The following is a 16,726-nucleotide window of genomic DNA, read 5'->3' as shown; positions in this document are numbered from 1 at the left end:
ACCCTCATGAAGGCCCTGCGGCACAGGCAGGAGGCGAATACCGTGCCCATTTGACAGACAAGAAAACAGAGGCCCAGAGAGGTTCAGTGACTTGTCCGAGATCATGAGTGTGTGCTGGGCTGTCACTAGGCCCCAGGGCCCCAGATGTCCCTGCTCCATTTCTTGCCTCTCTCCAGCCTGAGCTAACAGGAGGAAACTCCACAGCGGCCTCCAGGAAGCCAGCCAGCAAGCAGCGACACAATGAGCGGAAACTGACACTGACCTGCCAATCCCGTCAGCGCTGAGAGCTTCCCCCGATTCTAATTCTACACCCCTCCGGCCTGCGGGGGGGGGGGGGGGGGGCTCTGTGGTTAGGGTTGCAGCATCTGCTGCTGTGGTCGGAGGCCAGAGCGGAAGGACGGGTACTCACTCGATTTTTCTTCTTTGACGGTGTACTCGAGCACCTCGGACGAGCCCGCGTTCAGGGAAGGGAAGTGGACACAGAGCACCAGGCGCTTCGAGCAGCTGTCCCTGCGCACCAGGAATGTCTGCAACAGAGAAGGGGGCTGCGTGAATCCAACGTGTGAGGGGAGGTTCGAAGGACAACAGAGAGACGGAAGTCATCTGGAATGTTCCAGAAACAAGGAGGCAGGGTGGACAGTCAAGCATCTCTCAGGAGAATGGGGGATTCTGGCCAACGAGCCACGTGTCACCCAGCCCATGTCCCCTGGCTCCTGCGTCTCAATTTCTCATTTGCCCACAGAGGGGGGTTCAACTAACTCGACGTTTCCCAAAGAATTCTGTGCTGTAGACAGAGTGAGGCAAGGGGTGTGGACCCTGCAGCGTCCCATGTCCCACCTCAGAGAGGCTGGTTTGGTTGGGGGGTGTGTGTCCGGAATCAGCTGAGTCTGACCCGGGTGGTGGTCCAGGGTTCACACTTAGAAAAGTTCTAACGTTCGGGAGTCAGGTTGGATTTCAACTTGTCCTCACAAGTCACACAGCATGTACACCCTGGGGAGGCCGATGGAAGCGGTCACAGATATGGGTCAATTCACACTACTTTCCCCAGAGAAATAAAAATAGCTAATAATTACCATAGAGCTGTCTCTGCGACAGGAACTGTTATCAATACTTTGCATACATTCACTGGCTCCTTCCTATCAATAGCCCTCTGACGTGAGCTGTGTTGTTCTCCCCATTTTACAGATGAAGAAACAGAGGCACTCGCGGGTCCTGACGGGACCCCTCTCCTCTGGCTGCTGTGATGACTGAGTACCTGCCTGCCTGGGCCTGGCGCACCGGGTGGGCCCTGTCCTCTCTCCTCCTGGGGGTTTGCTGGGGTCAAATGAGACGCTGCCTCTCAGCCTGGGGGATGCCTCTCTCTCTCTCTCTCTAGTAACTGAGCGTCACCAGAATGTAAACCAGAGCTGGTGTTTACAGCGCCCCCCCCCCCCCCTTCTGCTTCTCCGGCGCTTCTGCTCAATGAAGGGGCTGCACTTCCCACGGCCATCCTGGGGAGGGGTCCCGCTTCATTCACAAACTCTGTGGTTTCAAATGTCCTTTTAAGCCTCTGCCGGCCCACCCGAGCTCAGCCCTCCTTCCAGGCGATGATTGACACCTTCTAGAATGTCCCCAGCCTCCAGGGGCACAGCCTTCCCCAAGGAGGGGGGCTGGGTGTCCTCGGCCAAGGAAGGTCATTCCTTCCTTCCCTGAGAAAGGACTTGGTCACTGAGCCCCCATCCCTCCCTCCACAACCCACGCGGGTCTAAGCTTCCCTCTGTCAGGCCCCACGCACCCGGGCTAGAGCTGGGAAGACCAGGAGTCCCACCAAAGTTGCAGAGGGAAGGTGGGTGGGAGGCCCTGGGGAGGGGGGCTGAAACAGCTCTGAGATGTGACCCACACATGAGGGGCTCTGGAGGACCACTGAGATGGCCCTTCCCCCCCTTTCCTCACCGAGGCCCACTGTCCTACCAGCCCCTAGTGATGCTCCAAATTCTCTGCCATGGTTACTGTTACTATTATTATGATCATATTTCTTTGTTATTCATACAATGTTGCTATAACTGTTAATGAATCATTACAATAATACTAGAGGCCCGGTGCACAAAATTCGTGCAAGAGTAGGTCTTCCTTCCCCCAGGTGCCGGCACTGGCTTCCCTCTGGCACCTGGGACCCGGGCTTCCTCCGGAAGGACATCCGGTCTAATTAGCATGTTACGCTTTTATTATTATAGATCGTTACTATTGATAGTAACAGCTAACTCATATTGCCTCCCTCCTCCGCCCCAAGCCCTATCGCCAGTTCCTTATTTCCCATGGTCTCAGTTAATTCTCTTACTAACGCCACGGGGGTGGGTGCTATTATTATCCCCACTGGACAGGGAAGGAAACCTGGGGAATTAATCATGCCCAAGGCCACAGGTGAGTAAGTGCTGGCCCTGGATCTGAGCTCAGGCCTTAGCTTCTGGATCCCGAGCACCGCACTACCCTCCGCCCAGCCCAGAGGGTGCCCTTGCCTGAAGGATGTGCTCTCCCTGCGGGTGCCCGTCCCCTGGGGAGCAGTGACACCAAGAACCCCTTAGTCACTGAAGGGGGTTGGCAATGCGTTTACCAGCCCCTCTCCTGGAGCATGCAGAGGGCATGAGAACTCAGAGCGGACAGAGGAGGATGGGAGGGAGGCTTCCGGGGGCAGAAATGAGGAGCAGGCGGGATGCTGCCTGCAAAGGGGCCCGCCCTGGAGGGAGCCCTCCCCAGGGGACCCAGCAGGCAGGCGGCTTACTCCCAGATGCCGGGACGATGCTCGGCTCCCAGCACGCCTGGCCTTGCTCTGAGCTGACCCCGGCAGCACGCGGTCTTTCAGAGAGAAGAGGTCACGCTGCCTCTTCCTCAGAGGACCAAGTGGGAACCAGCAGTGAGGGAGGGAGCGGGCGAGAGGGTGTGTGTGTGAGAACGAGTGAGCGTGGGGGTGATTTACGAAAACACATCTGGCCTTTGTCCCCCCCTCCTGGCAAAGCTTCAGAAGCCCCTGGAGTTTCCTGAGTGATAGGACAGGAGTGTCGGCTGTAGTTCACAAATAGCCCCTCGTTACCGCACCTGAGTTTACGCTAACAGATGACTCCCGGTGGGCCCTGAGTTTCAAAGGGGGTTGGAACTGCAGCCCCCCCCCTCCCCCAATAGACCTCTGGACCCTGAAGCTCAGAGGAGCCCCCGCTTGGTGACACATTGGTGTGCAGGGAGGCTGATGGGCCCAGATCCACCAGGAGAGGCCTGGGGGCTTGCATGAGGGCTTGTCAGCGACCAGCCAGGGAGCAGCCAGCTACGAGTTCTGGGGGCCTGGGAAATTCCGTGGCTTCCCTGAGCCTCAGTGTTCTGGTCTGCAAACGGGGTTACTAACACCGAAGACCACCCACAGAAGCAAGGAAGGAAGTCAGAGCCCTCAGGGCTGGGAGAAGTAACTGAGATACTGCACAGGAACATGCCCCGCAGGACAAGGGGGTCTCCACAGACGACCCCACCCCCCACCCCGCTGCTGGGCTTTGTCCTTCAGGCTCCCAGTCCCAGGCTCCATCTAGAACCACACACGTTTATTGCGCAAAGAAGAGCAAAGAAGAAGGAGGGGTTTCCTGGAGAGAGCGGTCCAGTCGACGGTATGGAGCCACAAGTTAAAAGAGCGGCTAAGGCCCGCACTCCGGCCCAGGCACCTGACACCGGGCATCACCCAGTTCTCACCGCAGGCCTATGGCGTTGGTACTGTTACTGTTCCCTCTGATGGATGAAGATGTGGGGCACAGACAGATCAAAGAAACCCAAGGCCATGTGGACAGGAAGTGCAGACACAGGATGCAGGCCCAGGTGTCACCGTGAGCATCTCGCTTATCTCTTGCCACCACCTGTGTGATCTACTTCCTCGGGGGTGGTGTGAAGGGTGGAAAGCTCCCCAGGCTGGTCTCTGAAAAGCCCCTCAGCTCTGAACCCGAACGCCCACCTCTGTCCGTATGGCTACAGCCTCACATAGCACCTCCTCTGCCGTGGCCAAGGCCTGGGGTTCTCCTCTGAAGAGCCAAGGTAGGCACTGGGGGAAGGGGGCTGCGGGTATAAGAGGCTGCGAGTTAGTGGGGGCAGGTGGGGAGGGGCCCTCACAGGTGCCCGCTGTGGGCAGAACCCCAGGCGGTGGTCTGCCCTGGCCACTGTCCTTTGGAATAAGACGGCCTGTTCCTCCTTCCCCTTCAGGGAGGTTTCGCTGCACAGCTAGTCACAGGGCCGCTTCTGGGAAGTAACCGCGGCATCGAAACTGTGTCCCTGTGCAGCAAACCAGGAGACGAGGCAGAGCAGTGACCCCTGCAAAGCACTCTAAGCTCCGGCGAGTCTCCTGGGCTTATACCCGGGGAGTGCAGCCACGGTCACTGCGAGGAGGGAGACCACCTGTGTGAGCTCCCCCGGGGCCCCACCTTCACCGAGTGCCCACTGCTCATCCTCTAAGGAGATGCTTCCCACAGAGCGGGCAAACGTGCTGGGTGGGCCACCCAGAGCTCTTCCTCCAACACCCTTGGGGGTTCCGTGTGCAAATTCTCCCAGCCCCCCTTGCTTCTCTTTCTCTACCCCCTGCAGGTAGCTGTTGGGAGGTGCAGTGCGACTAGAATCCCAGCCCTGCCACTTACTAGCTATGGGTCTGTGGGTGAGTCCCTTTTACTTCTCTGGGCCTCAGTTTCCGCATCTGCCCATGAAAGTAATCATGCCTGTCTTTCAGGGTTGCTGTGAGGAGTGCTGATCGTGTATGTGAAATGCCTGGCACAGAGTGTGCACTTAAATTATAATACTTATTCAGATAAACTGCTAGCATTCACCAAGCACTAAACCACATGCTAAGATTTTTATAGGCATTTTTATAGGCATCATCTCACTTGATAAATAATTATTTATAAGATGATGATGATGATGAATCTTTATCCAAACAAAGAGATAGAAAAAGGACTCAAAGACCATTCATGAAGTGGCAGATTAAAAATGGCCACAAATTCTTTGCAGCTTCTCTCATCCAGAGGGCAAGTTTATTTCCCCAGACCTGGCAGGGTGGCCCTGGGCCTTGCTTGGACCAAAAGAATGCAGCAGGAGTGACGCTGTGGCGTTCTGAGCCCGGGCCTCAGAGGAATGTCAGTTTCCACGCTCACCCTTCGGACCACAGCCAGGTGAAGACACCTGAGTGAGCCTGCTGGAGTCTGCTGGCCCAGCCGACAGCAGGCACAACCGCTGGACATGTGAGTGAGGTCATCTCAGGCCAGCCCGCTCGTCACACTGCCAGACGATGTGGCTGCATGCTGACCCCGGGAGAGATCGGCAGAAGAACCGCTCAGCAGAACTCCGCCCCAACTGCTGACCCACAGAATTGTGAGCAAATCCAAAGGTGACTGTTTTAAGTCACTGAATTTTGGGAGCAGTTTGTTAAGCAACAGAAGGTAGTGACATAGCCATGGGGTAGATAAACATGCAGCCTCAGACTCCTCTCTTCCCTCTACGAGGATTTTGCGATAAGGCCCATGGGTCGGATACTCCCCACCCCAGGTCCTGTCCCAGCATAGTGACCTGGGGTCCTTCCCAGACCCCAAGAGGCTTTCGCAAAGGTGAGTTTAGTTTCACAGGTAAATGACTGCAGTGCCAGAGGCAGGGTCAGCGGGTCCCGGAAGCCCCTCCCTGTCTACCTTTGCCAATGGGGGTTAGAGGAACCAGCTGACTTCAGTAACAGCTGGCACAGGGACGCTTAGGGAGAGAAGTCTGCAGCCACTGCGCCCCTCCTCCTCTCCACACAAACGTATGAAGACCCAACACTCGCGACTCTAAATGGTTTTGTGTTCACTCGCCGCTTCGGCCTGGGCCATCCCGAGCTGTCTGCGTTTCCACTTTCGTTATTTTAGGACTGTTTTCCAGTTGCTCGGGGAGATTTTCCAATCAGGCCCACCAGGGCAGGAACGGAGTGGCTAGTCCCCCCGAGGCCACGGGTGCAGGGGCTGCCGTGCCTGTGGAGGCCGGTGATCCCGTGGCCGGAGCCCACTCTGGACGCATGGGCCCACCTTCCCATGGCTGACGCCGGAGCTGTATCATAGCATGGAGTGGGCTTTCTCAATCCTGGCTGCACAACAGAACCACCTGGGGAGCTTTTAAAGCCCACTGATGCCTGAGCCCCATTCCAAGCCAAAGAATCAGCATTTCTACGGCTGAGGCTGAGATGTGGTGGTTTTTAAAAAATATATTTTTATTGGTTTCAGAGAGAAAGGGAGAGAGAGGGATAGAAACGTATTTGAGGAGGGAGGGTCATTGATCGGCTGCCTCCTGCACGACCCCTGCAGGGGGAGCCCTGGCTGGTTTGGCTCCGTGGATAGAACATTGGCCTGAGGACTAAAGGGTCCCAGGTTCAATTCTGGTCAAGGACACATACCTGGGTCGCAGGCTCAATCCCTGGCCCTGGTCCAGGCACGTGTGGGAGGCAACCAATCAATGTGTCTCTCTTACATTGATGTTTCTCTCTATCTCTCCCCCTCCCTTCCATTCTCTCAATAAAAAAATAAAAAAGAAAAGAAAAGAAAATCAATGGAAAAAATATCCTGGGGTGAGGATTAACAAGAACACACAAGAAAATACAAGATAAGCCTGGAGCATCTGGTAGTGACGGAAAGTAAGGGAGGGCTCCAAAAAACTAATGAGCAAACAAACAAAGCCCATACACAAGGGAGCAAGTCCAAGGGACACAGGAGCCAACGAGAGGCTCCCAGTGGCCAACGCTGGAGTAATTTGAGCAACAAAATAAAGTAGTATTGGATTGTAACCCCCAGCATAAAATAAATATCCAGAGTCCATATTGGTATAAGTCAATGACGGAATAAATAAGTAAACGGGGAAGAAGAGACACATGTCTTATGCAGAAGAATTGCAAATAATTTATGTGGCTAATCAAAGAGGTGGAGTGTGACTTTTTCCTACAGCGACTTCCTTCTGAAGAGGACAGTATGGAAGGGGGAGAGGAGCAACCTTACCGTGGAGGAAGTGACCAATAATGGTCTTAGCCGGGTGACCAAGGCCAACATCAACAGTGACGAGTCATGTTGCTACAATGTGCCCTTGAGATGATGTGATGAGAATAACCCCAGTCTAACCATTGGAGGACTTGCAGCTGAGGGGCATTCTACAAAATGTCCGGCCAGTGCTCCTCAAAACCGTCAAGGTCATCAAAAACCAAGTCTGAGAAACTGTCACAGCCATGCGACATGATGACATGGAGACACGGCGAGGACATGGTGCCCTGGAAGGGATCCTGGCGCAGAACAAGGACATTAGGCAAAAGCTAAGGGGATCTGAATAAACTGTGGGCTTTCGTTGACACAGATGTATCAGTCTTGGTTCATTCATTGTGATCAATGTGCCCTAATAATGTTAGACGTCAACAAGAGAAACCGGGTGAGGGATCTATAAGGGAACCCTCTGCACGCCCTTAGCAACCTTTCTACACATCTAACACTTCTAAAAAGAAAACAAACACACATTTGGGTGTAGGATGAATAAAGGTGGCTTTTTGATTGCCTTGTTTCTCGATACACACACACACACAAAATAAAAATCAGGCCGATATGTTCCCACCTTATCAGAGAGAAGCAGGCTGCAGGGAGGGGAGAAGGGGAGTGGTGAACGGGGTGGACATGGTCAAGGTCACATAGATATTTGGGCAAAAAGGGCCTGGATCTCCACTCTCCTGGCCACTGGCCTCAGGCTGGGTGAAGCGCTGTCTCTCACTGGTGCCAGGAGGAGTGGGTCCAGGTGGTCTTGGAAGACCCTATGAGCACTCACAGCCTGAGGACCACCCACACAGTATCTGCATCTTTAAAAACACTGAAGGCATTGCACTTGGGGGGGGGGTGGACAGTTCGGTGGGGGTGACATTATGCAGCAAAGGGTCTTCCCAGCATCCCTGAAGGCCATGTCCTGCAGGCTTGCTCTTCTAGCTGTGGGCTCAGGCAAGGGAGCCCAAGTCTCTGAGCCTCCATTTCCCTCCCTGGGGATGGGGACACTGATACCAGAGACAGATCTGTGAGGATGAATAAGATGAGGCGAAGAGCAGCGTTGGGTACAGTTGGCCAGTCTTTTATGCAGAGCATGAGCTTAGGGCTTTGCTTCTGCTGGAAGATACAGCAGCTCCTGGGGCAGAGTGGGGTGGAAGGGCAGAGCAGGGAACAGAAGGCGCATCTGCTCCAACTCTGGGACTTTGCTGGAGGCCCGATACGTAGCAGTCATTCCTATTTTCAGGTACCACTGCCAACCCGATGGATTTTATCTCGTCCAAAGTGAGAAGGAGTCCACTGACCACTCAGCCCATGAATTAATGAGCGTGGTCTAGTCCCCGGACACAGTGCAGCATCATAGACGACACGGAAGGTGAGGACCGCAAAAGTGCCCAATGGCTGAAAGATACGATTCTGTCTGCGTCACATAAAACATGTGTGTACAATACAGCACAGGAGCACCCAGATTGCCGGGGTTCAAGTTCCAGCGTGGGCCTCACTCCCTGTGTCACCTGGGGGAAGTCACTCAACTTTGTATCTCAGTTACCTCAACTGTAAAATGGGCAGAATAGTCCTTCCTGCCCCAGAGGGCCGCTGCGAGGATAAACGGAGCTGATTCACGGGAAGAACTTAGACGACTGCCTGGAACAGGAAGTACTTAGTGAACACGAGCTGTCATCGATGTGGGACTCTCACTGGAAAAGGGCTGGAGAGCAACACATGCACTTCTAGCAAAAGTGACTTCTGGGAGCAGACTGGTGGTTGCCGGGGCCTGGGGAGGGAGGACTGGGGAGTGACTGGCTGCTTAAGGGCTAAGGGGTTCATCTTGGGGTGATGCAATGTTTTGGAACTAGATAGAGGTGGTGGCTACACAACATTGTGAATGTGTTAAATTGTGCATTTGGAAATGGCTACTTTTATGTTAACTGAATTTCACGTCGTTAAAAACAATACAAGCAAAAAGACATGTAGGAACTAGGTTAGTTGAAAAAAAACTGGTGGCAAAGAACTTTATAAGATACTTCTTATTTTATCACTTTTGTCCAGTTTCTTTTTTTTTTTTTTTTTTGCAGTGAACACGCATATCCCTTTTATAATTGAACAAATTAACTATACCTCTTTTTTAGAAGGGAAGGGCCACGTAAGAGAAACTGCGTGGGGTGGGTGGGGGTGGCATTGGGTGAGCGCTGACTCACCCTTCCTGCCCACCGGCCCCTCTCCCCGTGTGGGGCTTACCCTACTGGGAGGAAAGTGCTATTCACGGCTCCATTTCAAAGGGGGAAAGTGAGACTCAGCAAATGTGAGCATTTGCCCAACTCACAGAGCCTGATTCCAAAGAAATCTTGTGGCCCCATCACACAGCCCCTATTTTCATGTGTAAATACGGGGTGTAAAATGATTTCTCAGGTCTGTCCGGTTCTGGTTCTCTCTAGTCCCCAGACACCTACCTCAGTTCTCAAAGTGTCAGTCCTGCCTCCGGTGCCCAAATGCCCAGAGGGCCCACCCAGCCACACCTGCCCTGCGCTCCAGCGGGGACACCTGCTCTCCAAACAGAAACCAGCCCTCCCACCAGTCCCCACTCACTCCTGAGCTCTGGAAAAATCACCCTGGTTGGGAAGCTGATAAACATAAGCAAGGAAAGCTAACGCGCAGCTCCCTGTAACTGTACCTGCTCCACTGACCACGAGATGAAGAGACCCCCGACTCACCCCGGCCGCCTCTCGGTGCAGGATCCTGGCCGCCTCGGCCCGGCCCAGGCCCAGCTGCAGCCACACCGGGCACGTTTTGACGAGTTTCTCCAGCACGCTGATGCCCCGGGGAGCAAGGCAGTTCTTCGGGGTGACTGGCGGACAAGGCCCCATGCCATCCTCCTCCTCCTCTTCCTCTCTTTTATCAACCTCTGGACTAGGACTGAAAACAGAATCAAATGGTCAGCCGATTCTGCGGCCTCACGGAGAGGGGTTTAGAACCAGTGGGGGCTCAATGCAACCTGCTGGCTGACTTAGCATCCAGGAAGCCAGTGGCCCCCGAGGGAGTTAAAAATGAATGAACTCTTCACCTTTCAGTGCTTTAGGGGCCGGATGCACAAAATTCATGCAAGGGTAGGCCTTCGCAGCCCTGGCTGCCTCGTGGCCCCAAGGCCCCGCCCCCGCCCACTGGTCATTCAGAAAGGTCATTCCGCCCATCAGTCGATTTGCATATTAGGCTTTTATTATATAGGATGGGTGAAACATAGATAGAAACAACCAGCTGTAGGACAGCACTGGAGTGAACCTCACAGAAACACAATGTGAGGGAAGTAGCTAATCCCAGCCCAGGGTGGGTTCAGAGGCCTGGGGGAGGGATGAGCCAGAGGGTGCATTCAACCAGAACTCTGAACAGGATTTTAAGAACCTTTTTAGTGAACATGTAGCTTACTCACAGTGAAATGCACCAGTCTCTAGCATACAGTGAGACAAATTCTTACAGTGTCTATGCCTGCCGGCTACAACCCAGATCAAGGCAGAAAACTGCGCTGTCCGATACCGTAGCTACATGTGGGAACTGAGCTCTGAAAAATGGGTGGTCAAGCTCAGCCCGTGTGGCTCAGTGGTTGCACGTCAACCTATGAACCAGGGGGTCGTGGTTCGATTCCCGGTCAGGGGACATGCCCGGGCTGCAAGCTTAATCCCCAGTGTGGGGCGTGCTGGAGGCAGCTGATCAATGATTCTTTCTCATCATTGATGTTTCTATCTCTCCCTTCCTCTCTGAAATCAATACAAAAATATATTTTAAAAAAGGGTAGTTCGGGGACCAGGAGTTTAGGGCACTGGGTGAAAAGATGCAGGGATTGAGGAGTACAGATTGGTAGTTTCAAAATAGTCACCGGGACATGAAGTACAGCAGAGGGAACACAGTCAATGATACTGAAATAACTGTATGGTGCCAGGTGGGTGCTGGAAATATTGGGGGGAACGCTGTAAAGTACATGATTGTCTAACCACGATGCTGCACACCTGAAACTCATACAAATTCATATTGAGTGCACACAGTTACTGAAAAAAGAAAAGTGGGTGGTCTGAGCTGAGACCTGCACACAGGGCTTTGAACACTATTGGTATAAAAAAAAAAAGACTGTAAATAGCTCATCCTATCTAATAAAAGAGAAAAATGGTAATTGGTGTACGACGATACCCTTTTCATTGGCTAATCAGGGCTATATGCAAATTAACTGCCAACTAAGATTGGCAGTTAACTGCCAACAAGATGGCGGTTAATTTGCATATGTAGGCACAATGCAGGGAGGCGAAAGGGAAAGCAGGAAGAAGCCCCCTGCCACTGACAGTGATCAGAAACCCAGGGGGGAGCTAAGAGCTGGGGGGCAGGGCAAAGGCGGCAGCTGCGGGTCCCCACTGCCCAGGCCAGACGCCTCAGCCAGAGGCAGGCCTGGGCAGGGGCGGAGCCTGCAACCACGGGGAGCTGGGGGTCCCCTACCCAGGCCTGACACCTCTGCCAGAGGCCTCAGGCCTGGTCAAGGGGCCGATCCGGTGATTGGTGATCGGAGGGTGATGAGGGTCAACTCCTCTGGCCGAGGCATCAGGCCTGGGTGGGGGGCGGAGCCGGGGGTTGGGGGGATATGATGGTCCCCTTGCCCAGGCCTGAAGCCTGGGTCAGAGGCGTCAGGCTTGGGCGGGGGGTGGAGCAAGCGATCAGAGGGAGATGGGGGTCCCCTGCCCAGGCATGATTCCTGGGCCAGAGGCCTCAGGCCTGGGCGGGGGCTAGAGCCAGTGATCAGGGGGAGATGGGGGTCCCCTGTCCAAGCCTGACACCTCTGGCGGAGGCGTCAGGCCTGGACTGGGGGCTGAACCAGTGATGGGGGGAAATGAGGGTCCCCTGCCCAAGCCTAACGCCTCTGTCAGAGGCGTCAGGCCTGGGCAAGGGGCCGATCCTGCGATTGGAGGGTGATGGGGGTCAATGCCTGAGGGCTCCCAGTATGTGAGAGGGGGCAGGCTGGGCTGAGGGATACTCCCCCACCCCCACACACACACACACCCAGTGCACGAATTTCGTGCACCGGGCCCCTAGTTAATAATAACTTGCATTGATTACACTCGGAAATGATAATTGTTTAGATATACTGGGTTAAATAAAACATTAGTAAAATTAATTCCACTCATTTCTTTTGACATGTGGCTACTAGAAGATCTACGACTACCTACGAGGCTTGTGTTCTACCTGTTGGATGCGCTGATACAGACACTTCCAGGAGTGTCTCCTGTGGCCCCTCCCAGTCAGCATCCCTGCCCCCACCAGGAGGACTTAACAGGCCAGGGCGGGGGGAGGGGGGGGTGGCGGAGGAGAGTCTCGGGCTTAAGAAACAGCAAAACCAAAGCAGAGGACCCCGCCTGGAGCACTCCCCCACGCCCCCCCCCACCCCCGCCCACACACGCACTGTGATTCTAGAAAAGGAGGGATGGCATCTGAGTGCCTCCAACCCGGAGTCAGGTGGGCTGCGTGGGCCGTGTGCATCCCACCTGAGGGAGGAACTCAGTCTGCAGGGGTGAGGCCTTAATCAGGCCAAAGGGGGTAGTCAGTTATGAAGCCAGGAGGCTGTGGCTCTTTTCCCTGTGTGTCCCTGTGGTGCTGCCCAGGGTCACCCGTGATCAGGGTTGGCATTTGCTGTTGGGAGAGGCCCTGGGGGAGGGATGAGCCAGGATGGAGCCATTTCCTGGGGCGTGGGAGGGGCCAGAGGGCAGCAGGACCCAGAAGTCCTGATGAGGGAACAGCATTTCCTAAAGAGGAGGGTGGGGTCCTGGTGATGGGGGGGGGGGGGAGGGTGAGGAGACCCGGGAAGTGGATTAAACCGTCCAGCAGAGCTGTGCTGTGTTAAGCAGGTGGGTTTTGCAGAGACCTGAGCAGGGAGATGTGAGGTGATGCGGGACATGTCAACATCACTGTGCTACAGTTCCTCCTCTGACGCCCCACCCCCAAAGCCTCCGAGAGGCCCTCCCTCTCCTGGATCTGTGTGTGCGTGTGCGCGTGTGGCTATTTATGGATTTCCCTCTGGGTCCACACAGAAGACGGTGCCAGGTTGCCAGGACGGCAGGAGTGTCCCAGGCAGTAGCGGGCACCACGGGACTGGGGGCGTGGGGGCAGCAGGGCAGCCCCAGGGTGTCCACAGGCTGTGACATTGGGGCCTGGTGGGTCTCATTCCGAGCTCAAGGCCGGGGCGGCCCAGCTGCTGTTGATGTAACCTCTTCCCAAGCCCTAAAGTGTGGTTGCAGCATCTCCTCTGGGAGAGAAGTTGAAACAGAGGAGCCAGAATTACCCAGAAAACAAGCACTTCAGGCCCATTAGTTTCCTCTAACCCTCCTCCCTCGCCCCCTTGAAAACCAAAAATATCTTCTGGCACCAAAAGGCTTGATGATCATCCTCAAATCTCCTCCCTTGGGAGCAATGAGGACTCTAACAGCAGCCGGGGCGAAAGCTAAAGGCTCCTTTCTGCTCTGCCACAAACTAGGCAGGTCCGGTCCCTCTCAGGGTCTCAATCTCCTCATCTGTGCAATGGGCAGGGGGTGGCCTGGAAGACGCCTCCATTGGCTGAGTGGCCCTGGGTGACCCCTGGAAGAAATGAGGGGTTTGCCTCGCATTCATTCACACTACGAATATTTTCTGAGGGCCTGCTAGTGCCAGATGTTGGTCTATGCGCTGGGTTAGAGCAGAGAACAAAATGATTAAAAAAACACACACATACCAAAACCTAGTTATAGAGCCAGGAAGACGTGGCTCTTTGCCCTGTGAGTTCCTGTGCTGTTGCCCAGGGGCACCAGTGATCAGGGTTGGCATTTGCTGTGGGGAGAGGCCGGGGGAGGGATGAGCCAGGATGGAGCCACTTCCTGGGGCAGGGGAGGGGTGGCGATAGACAAGGACAATGAGGGACCTAGGCTATGTCAGATGATGACCAGTGCTGGCGAGGGGAAGAGACTCCAGACACAGGGCTTATGTTATCTGGTCTAGAAAAAACTGCAAGGAAGCCAGGGAGGTGGCAGGAGCTAGGGAGGGGGCGAGATCAGTGTGGGGAAGGGCAGGGGTCCTTGTAAGGATTCTGGGAGAGTTGGCTCTAAACCCATGGACATGGAGCCCTAACTGGTTTGGCTCAGTGGATAGAGCGTTGGCCCTCGGACTGAAGGATCCCGGGTTGGATTCCAGCCAAGGGCAGGCTTGAACCCCATCCTTGGTCAGGTGTGTGCAGGAGGCAACCAATTGATGTGTCTCTCTCACATTGATGTTTCTCTGTGTCTCTCCTCCTTCCTTCCACTCTCTCTAAACAATGGAAACATATCCTCAGGTGAGGATTAACAAAATAAATAAACCCATGTATGTGGACACCTTCCCTGAGCTGCCTTCTAGCAACTGGCCCACGCCAACCCCCAGGCTTCTTTGGCAAGAAATGGGCCCATTAAGTCCTAGTGGGGACTGGGTGGCTTCTGGGTCCCCGGAGAGTCTTCGAGGAGCCACAGAGATGAACCTGCACCCCTGCCTCCAGCTCCCTGGCAGGGGACACGCCCTGCTTTCAAGGTGACCAAGAAGAAACTCTGCCCCAGGCTCTAGCATCCCGGGACTGTGCCATCCCTCTCTTGTGATCACGTCCTCCCCTGCTCTGAAGCCGTCCATGGTGCCCACTGCCTAAGGAGTCAGTCCGGTCTCCTCATACTGAAGATATTTCTTTCTGAACAGCACCTCCCTGTAGACTCCCCTACAAAGGGCTGTTCTTCATCACCCAGCGAAAGAGGCACGTCCCCACCTGGGGCTCCTACAGGTTCTCTACGGCCCCCTCCAACATTCTCTCCAATGGGCGGGCAACGGTTTATTGCATTGGACCCAGAAAGCAAGAACCATACAAGAAAAGACGGATAAATCAGATGCATCACAATTTAAACTTGTGCCCATCAGAACACCTCATTCAGAAAATGAATACTCAAACCACAGGCGGGGAGAAAATATTTGCAAAGCATGCATGCAACAGAGAACAAGCAAATCCTATATAATAAAAGGCTAATATGCAAATTGTCCCCTCGACTGGGAGTTCGACCAGGAGTTTGACCAGAGGGTGGGGCCAGCCAGCCAACCTCCCACATCCCCTCCCCCCAGCTGGCCCAGCCTGATCGGCCAAATTGGGGCGGGCAGGCCGGACCCCACCCATGCACAAATTCGTGCACCGGGCCTCTAGTTAATTTATAAAATGAGCAAAAGATTGGAAGAGCCCTCAAAGAAGAAGACATACAAATGGCCAAAAAGCAGGTGAAAGAGGGCTCACCTCATTAGTCATAAGGGAAATGCAAATTGAAACCACAATGAGATACCACGACCCAACCACCAGCATGGCTAACATTACAAAGCCTGCCACCATCACTTGGTGGAGGGTGGATGTAATGAGGACTCTCGTACACTGCTGGGGAGAATGCACACTGGCACAACCACTTTGGGAAAAGGCGGGTTTTTATAAACCTTAACATACGCTTGCCCTCTGGCCCAGCCAATTCCATGCCTATGTGTATACCCAAGAAAAAAGGAAAGCAAATGTCCGCTAAAAGACCCGAAGACGCCCTAGCTGGTTTGGCTCAGTGGATAGAGCACTGGCCTGCAGACCAAAGGGTCCTGGTTCAATTCTGGTCAAGGGCACGTACCTTGGTTGCAGGCTCCTCCCCGGCCTGGGCCTTGGTCGGGGCTCGTGCAGGAGGCAACCAATCGATGTATTTCTCTCACATCGATGTTTCTTACTGTCTTTCCCTCTCTCTCCCACTCCCCATAAAAACCAATGGGAAAACATCCTCGGGTGAGGATTTACAAAAAACAAACAGACAAAAGACCTGAAGCCAAGCGCTCTCAGCAGCTTTACTTGTAATAGCCCCAGACTGGTCCAGGGGCCCATCGATGGGAGAATGGACAAACAGATGCTGGGGCATGGAGGAGTGGAACAGCAATAAATACGGAACTACAGATACTAGTACACACACCACATGGATGACCCTCAAAAGCTGTATGCCAGAGGTCCTCAAACTTTTTAAACAGGGGGCCAGTTCACTCACTGTCCCTCAGACATTCCACACATGCGCACTGCGGGCCCGGGACGAGTCGGCTGCTAAGCAGGACAGGCAGCGGCGGCAAAACCACCCGGCGGGCCGGATAAATGTTTTCGGCGGGCCGCATGTGGCCCGCGGGCCGTTGTTTGAGGACCCCTGCTTTATGCTGAGTGAAAGGAGCCAGAGGCAAAAATATTCATACTGTATATGAAGTTCAAGTGGTACACTCAGTATGTGTAAATTTTACATCAAAACAATAAAAGAGAACCCTAGATAAATACTGGACTCTAATGATATGCATTGTAAAATATTCAGGGAGTGCCCAAAACTTTCTTTGAAATGCAAAAAAAAAAAAAAAAAAAGAACAAGAAAAAGGTAGATGGATAGGGATATGTAATAAAACAAATTTACGAAAACATTAAGGGTAAGAGGGTAGTATATGAGTGTTTACTGCAAAATTCTTTCAACTCTTCTTCTATTTAAATTTTTTTTATAGTAAACTATTAGGGATAAAGTTTGCCCAGCCCTTGAAGGCCCGTTCAGAAGAGGCCTGCCTGCTGTTGCTAGAAGCCCTAGGTTTGAATCCAGGCTGTGCGATCTCTGTCCAGTTACTTTACCTCTCTGGGCTTTAGCTTTAGC

At 53.9% G+C, this 16,726-nt stretch overlaps 1 protein-coding gene across 4 annotated transcripts in view; it reads right to left on the bottom strand.

Annotated features, from left to right (window-relative positions):
- Positions 1-16,726, bottom strand: part of RIN3 (Ras and Rab interactor 3) — a 113,859-nt gene that overhangs the window by 68,595 nt on the left and 28,538 nt on the right. For all 4 annotated transcript variants that reach the window (XM_059687982.1, XM_059688003.1, XM_059688031.1 and 1 more), the window contains exons 2-3: positions 9,734-9,935; positions 410-527 (exon numbers count right to left, since the gene is read on the bottom strand). In XM_059687982.1, the coding sequence (XP_059543965.1) occupies positions 410-527; positions 9,734-9,935 (320 nt within the window). The remainder of the gene's footprint in view (positions 1-409; positions 528-9,733; positions 9,936-16,726) is intronic.

Source organism: Myotis daubentonii, chromosome 1 (genome assembly GCF_963259705.1).
Source record: "Myotis daubentonii chromosome 1, mMyoDau2.1, whole genome shotgun sequence".
Lineage (NCBI taxonomy): Eukaryota > Metazoa > Chordata > Mammalia > Chiroptera > Vespertilionidae > Myotis > Myotis daubentonii.
Note: the sequence above shows the minus strand (reverse complement) of the source record. Positions and strands in the feature narration are given on the sequence as shown.